Genomic DNA, 6,000 nt, shown 5'->3' with positions numbered 1-6,000 from the left:
TCCTTGACTGCACAATCAAAACACGCAGGTGGAAACAACCCCACCTAAAGATAGCTCATCATTTTGGCAGTAGCAAGGAGCCATTGTTTCAGAGCTCATAGAGTCAGAAATCTTTCTGTGGAGAGTTCCTTTTGCTTAGTAGGCCCTGAGTTTTATCTGGGCTGACTGTCTGTCTGTTGGCCTGCCCGTCTGTCTGTTGGCCTGTCTGTCTGTTAGATGGGGGGTCAGAATCTAGTCCAGTACCCGTGGCTGCCCATTTACTGCCTGTAGGACCCAGAATTGGCGAGACAACGGCTGCTAAGGCGCCATCTGTTCCAGCAAGCTGACAGGGCAGCGCAGACGCCAGGCAGGCAGGCTGCTGACACAGAAGTGAGATTTAGCACTTTATTCAAATTCAGTTTGCTTTTTTTTAAGTAGAAGAGAAAGGAGGGAGGGAGGGCGGGGAGCTTTAGGGTGTGGTGTGTGATGGGCTGGTGTGTGTTTCCTGTTCGAACTCAAGGCAGGGTAGGCTGTGAGGAGGGCATGAAGGGAGATTAGGGGATCAGTCACTTCACACACACACCTGGGAGGGGCGGCAGACAGGAAGTGGGAACTGGTGTGTGTATGTGTGTGAGTGAAATATGGTTGTCCTTTGTTGAAGTGTTACAATGCCTCAAACTAAGCCTCTTTACTAAACAGCCCACCATTCTACTAATTCTGTCTCCCTTTCTCTGGCTCTTTCCTGCATTTATTGTACTGTCTATATCCTCTGGACATTGGTATATTCCAGCTTGTTCAGGCCTCTCTCCTCAGTGGTTTTCCCTCTGGTGTTTTTTCTTCTTCCAAGGGACCCAATTAGACAAAGCCCCTTAAAAAATGGCTAATTATAAAACCCAATTATTAGAAGCCCTCTGTTGAAAGGCATTGACATTTACAAATATTTGATCATGCACACATCTGACATTCTGCAGTATTCTTGTACGATGATCCTGATCTGTATTATGTGTGCTTAATGGAACTTTATAGAAGGGCATCTTACTGTGTCATAGGTATTCAGAAAGATTGTTCAATGCAGTATGTCAGTCATTTACTGCTGCTGGCCCCTCCCTCTCTTTAAATGGCATTATTGGCATGGGAAACATTTGTTTCCAGCATTATCGTCCGTCTGTCTCTCACCCACTCTCCCCTTTATCTCTCTGTTCCCCAATCTTTCTTTCCCTATCCTTCTTTCTTTCTTCTTCTCCCATTCACTGTATCTCTCTCTCTCCCTGCTCCCTCCCGTTATCAAACGTATTGGCATCACCAGAAGCTGCAGAATCCGAGTTAGAGGAGAGAGAGGGAAAGAAGGAGAGAGAAGGGGAGAGAAGGGGAGAGAGAGGGAGAGAAGAGAAGAGGAGAGGGAGAGAAGGGGAGAGGGAGAGAAGAGAAGAGGAGAGAGAGGGAGAGAAGAGAATAGGAGAGAGAGGGAGAGAAGGGGAAGGAGAGGGAGAGAGAGGGAAGGAAGGGGAGAGAGAGGGAGAGAAGGGGAGAGAAGGGGAGAGAGAGAGAAAGAAGGGGAGAGAGAAGGAGAGAAGGGGAGAGAGGGGGAAAGAAGGGGAGAGAGGGGGAGAGAAGGGGAGAGAGAGGTTAGAGAAGAGATGAGGAGAGAGAGGGAGAGAAGGGGAGAGAGAGGGAAAGAAGGGGAGAGAGAGGGAGAGAGAGGGAAAGAAAGGGAGAGAGAGGGAGAGAAGGGGAGAGAAGGGGAGAGAGAGAGAAAGAAGGGGAGAGAGAAGGAGAGAAGGGGAGAGAGAGGGAAAGAAGGGGAGAGAGAGGGAGAGAAGGGGAGAGAAAGAGAAAGAAGGGGAGAGAAGGGGAGAGAGAGGGAGAGAAGGGGAGAGAGAGGGAGAGAAGGGGAGATAGAGGGAGAGAAGGGGAGGGAGAGAAGGGGAGAGAGAGGGAGAGAAGGGGAGATAGAGGGAGAGAGAAGGAGAGAGAGGGAGAGAAGGGGAGAGAGAGTGACAGGAGAGGTCAGTTATTCTGCTCTTGTGGGTCTTTTGGTTAGTAAACTGGCCACCCACATTGCCTGACGGTCTCACCCATCAACCCTGCCTTACTGTCCTCCCTCTCTCGCTCCCATCTGTGTGTCGTTATGTGTGTACTGTGTGTGTGTGTTTTCCGTGTGTGTTTTGAGCGTATGCATGTTTGTGTGCATCAGCTACTGAGGACACAAGTCTAGGGGAGCTAGGAGGCGAGGGGAGGCGTAACTTCCTCTGGTACAAGGCCGCTGTCAAATTAGATCCATCAGCCTAATTCATAGGCCAGCAACACAACACAGCACAACAAAACACAGTGCAAGACAATAAAATGTAGTACAAGACAACACAACAGGACAACGACAGTACAATATAATACCACACATCACAACATCACAGTGCAACACAGTACAACACATCACAATATAGTATGTTGTTGTGATGTACTGTGTTGTACTGTGTATTGTATGATGTTGTACCATGTTGTTGTATTGTACTATGTTGTACTGTGTTGTTCTATTGTATTCTGTTGTTGTGTTGTAATGTGTTTTTGTATGTTTTGGTGTTGTACCTTGTTGTTGTATTGTATTTTGTTGTTGTATTGTATTCTATTGTTGTGTTGTAATGTGTATTTGTATTGTACTGTGTTGCACTTTGTTTTTGTGTTGTACTTTATAGTGTTTTGATGTGGTACTGAAAGACAGGAGAGACTCAGGTCCAGTGTTTCCTTTGTGTAAGCCTGTTGTTCTTTGTCATTCTTTATCAGTAGTGTGTGTGTGTGTGTGTGTGTGTGTGTGTGTCTTTCTGCAGCCCGTTAAACTCTGTTTGTAGTGTAAGCACACCACCCGATCCTCCTTGTCTCTGTTTTGGGGTAAACAGCGTCCTCTGTGGATCTGGGGACATTTTCTGCTGTGACTTTATTCGGTTAAAAAGAAAATAAGGTCATGGGTTTGGACAGACTGATCCATGGAAGAGGATGGTGTATTTTATGGGTGTCATTCCATGGGTTGGACTATGTGCATCGTCTTCAGTAAATAATTCAGTTAACCAGTCAATCATAGATGTTGTATATGGATAGCAGGTATATCTCAGTAAAACAACTTTGATCTGCTGTATTTTGGCAGCTGTCAAACAATCAGAAGTCTAAATAGTCTCTCCCGAAGCGAGTTAGGTTTATAATAGGGCTGCCTAAGGCAAGGTGAATTGTGGGTAGGTGGCGGTACTGTATGTAGCCTATAATTACAATGGCTCAGAATTCTACTGGTGCTTTAGTGTGTGTGTATGTGTGCACATTTTTGTTTGAGTGTGTGTGTGTGTGTGTGTGTACTCTCCAACAATGTCCTTATGAGGCCTAATGCCAAGGTGAAATCTGGCCACACAACAGTCAGGTTTGTCCTCTGTATAACTGCAGTGGTGATGTCCAGACACTGTGTGTGTGTTGTGTATGTGTTCGCTCAAGCCCGTGTGTGCTAATGTGCAGTGTAACTGTCTTGTCCCCTCAGATTGTTCCAGCAGTATGTCTACCCGCAGGCCTTCCTCCATCCCAGCCTGGGGCTCCAGTCCCACCTCGGTCCATCTCAGGCTTCCTCGTATCTGGACTACAGCCCTGCCCCCTTCCCCTCCACAGGCCTGGAGCACTACCCCTACACCCTGTCCCCCTCGCCCTCCGCCAGCTACCTCAGCTACGCCTACTCCCCTGCAGCAGCAGGCCCCTGCGTGTCTGCCAGCCCGCCCGCCCTGCCCTCCGCCATCCAGCCCTGCTTCAACCCCCTGGCGGGCCTCTCCGCCCCCGCTGCTGCCTACCTCCAATACCCCCTCCACCAGCCCTAACCCCAGACCCAGCACATGCGGTGACAGTGGCTCAGAAGGAGATGGTGCGGGCCAAGGAGACGGATGGGGGGACGGGGGGACGGCGGGGCACCGGTGACAACGACACCTGTAGGAACCAGGACGAGGCTCCCAACAGCCCGAGTGAGGGAGGGGGCGGGGTCTGTCGCGCAATGGGTCAGCTGAAAAACGCAGAGGCTGTCGGGGTCAATATGCATTGTTGTTGTTGTACGGTACCGGTCAAACGGTTGGACACTTAAATGGGTAACTGGGTCCAGACTTTTGACTGGTTCTTTGGGTGGTACTCTTTTACCGTTTAAATGAATATTTTTAGTTGACAACGGAAGACGATGCTCTCCCACCATCTGCCAAACGTGGTGGAGTCAGTGGAACTCGAGAATACTGGGAGGGGCGAATAAACAATTTAGGAACCTACCTAGAACCACATTTGGCTAGAACAAAAGCTTCCACTACTCCTTATCCATACAGAACAGCCACCTTGTACACCATGCCCGGCATTGCTGAAAGCCCAGCGGATGGGGCTGGATGGGAGAAGCTGTGTCGGAAAGCAGTTACATTTGACTCTTTCTAAACATTTCACCAGGGAGGTGAGGGAGGGTCATTATCCTCTAGTGGATGTTCTTCAGGAATACCTTTCTTTCTGTGGCCTTATAACCTCTCTGTACCTTCTAGCCTGTTGCTATGTACAAGACTCTTACCTCCAATGGAAAATGTCGATACACTCCCTATGTCTCTGTCTGTCTCATTTGTCACTTCGCTCTCTTTCCATTTTCCTTGTCCTCTATGACAGCAAGTCAATTATTGCAGATTAATCAGAATTTCAATGAATATGCAATTATTGTTATTATGGATGAATATTTATAAGGTAGACAACACTGTAACATAGGCTTTTTATATAATTGTTACTCTAAGATATGCATGTCAAGGCAGATCTTTGGAAGGAAGGTATTTCCATATTCATGTGTACTACAATTAGACCTACAGCAGCTGGGCTGGCTAACTATCTCAGCATGGTTTAAAGTGAGCACAGGCAAAACAAACTAGATAACAAAATGAGGATTTTCTGTTGGCATTGAAATAATAATGCAACGTTTTAACCAAGAGTTGTGTGTGTGTGTGTCAGTGAGTGTGTGTATGTATGTGCATTTGAAAAGGTTGAGTGTGCTATACAAGTATTCCATGTGTGTGTGTCAGTGAGTGTGTCTGTCAGTGAGTGTGTATGTGAGTGTGTGTCAGTGAGTGTGTGGGTGTGTGTGACGGTGTGTGTGACGGTGTGTGTCGGTGTGTGTATTAGTGGGTGTGTGGGTGTGTGTGTGTCAGTGAGTGTGTGTGTCAGTGAGTGTGTGTATGTATGTGCATTTGAAAAGGTTGAGTGTGCTATACAAGTATTCCATGTGTGTCTGTCAGTGAGTGTGTATGTGAGTGTGTGTCAGTGAGTGTGTCTGTCAGTGAGTGTGTATGTGTGTGTGTGTCGGTGTGTGTATCAGTGGGTGTGTGGGTGTCAGTGAGTGTGTATGTGAGTGTGTGTCAGTGAGTGTGTGGGTGTGTGTGACGGTGTGTGTGACGGTGTGTGTCGGTGTGTGTATTAGTGGGTGTGTGGGTGTGTGTGTGTCAGTGAGTGTGTGGGTGTGTGTGACGGTGTGTGTGACGGTGTGTGTCGGTGTGTGTATTAGTGGGTGTGTGGGTGTGTGTGTGTCAGTGAGTGTGTGGGTGTGTGTGTGTGACGGTGTGTGTCGGTGTGTGTATTAGTGGGTGTGTGGGTGTGTGTGTGTCAGTGAGTGTGTGGGTGTGTGTGTGTGTGACGGTGTGTGTTGGTGTGTGTATTAGTGGGTGTGTGGGTGTGTGAGTGTGTGTGTGTGGGTGTGTGTGTGTGACGGTGTGTGTCGGTGTGTGTATTAGTGGGTGTGTGGGTGTGTGTGTGTCAGTGAGTGTGTGTGTGTGTCAGTGGGTGTGTGTGTGTCAGTGAGTGTGTATGTGTGTGTGTGTGATGGTGTGTGTGTGTGACGGTGGGTGTCGATGTGTGTATCAGTGGGTGTGTGGGTGTGTGTGTGTCAGTGAGTGTGTGGGTCTGTGTTTCATTGAGTGTGTGTATCAGTGTGTCAATGTGTGGGTGTCAGTGAGTGTGTGGGTCTGTGTTTCATTGAGTGTGTGTATCAGTGTG

The 6,000-nt window shown here is 48.2% G+C and overlaps 1 protein-coding gene across 1 annotated transcript in view; it reads left to right on the top strand.

Moving 5' to 3' along the window:
* The window catches only part of rbm38 (RNA binding motif protein 38), a 16,672-nt gene extending 11,353 nt beyond the window's left edge, over window positions 1-5,319 (top strand). The window contains exon 4 of the mRNA XM_034296142.1: window positions 3,494-5,319. Within this exon, the coding sequence (XP_034152033.1) occupies window positions 3,494-3,821 (328 nt within the window). The 3' untranslated portion in view covers window positions 3,822-5,319. The remainder of the gene's footprint in view (window positions 1-3,493) is intronic.
* Window positions 5,320-6,000: the final 681 nt, after the last annotated feature.

The sequence above is a fragment of the Esox lucius genome, chromosome 12 (genome assembly GCF_011004845.1).
Source record: "Esox lucius isolate fEsoLuc1 chromosome 12, fEsoLuc1.pri, whole genome shotgun sequence".
Taxonomy (NCBI): domain Eukaryota; kingdom Metazoa; phylum Chordata; class Actinopteri; order Esociformes; family Esocidae; genus Esox; species Esox lucius.
The sequence above is the reverse complement of the archived record's forward strand: the minus strand, read 5'-3'. Positions and strand labels throughout refer to the sequence as shown.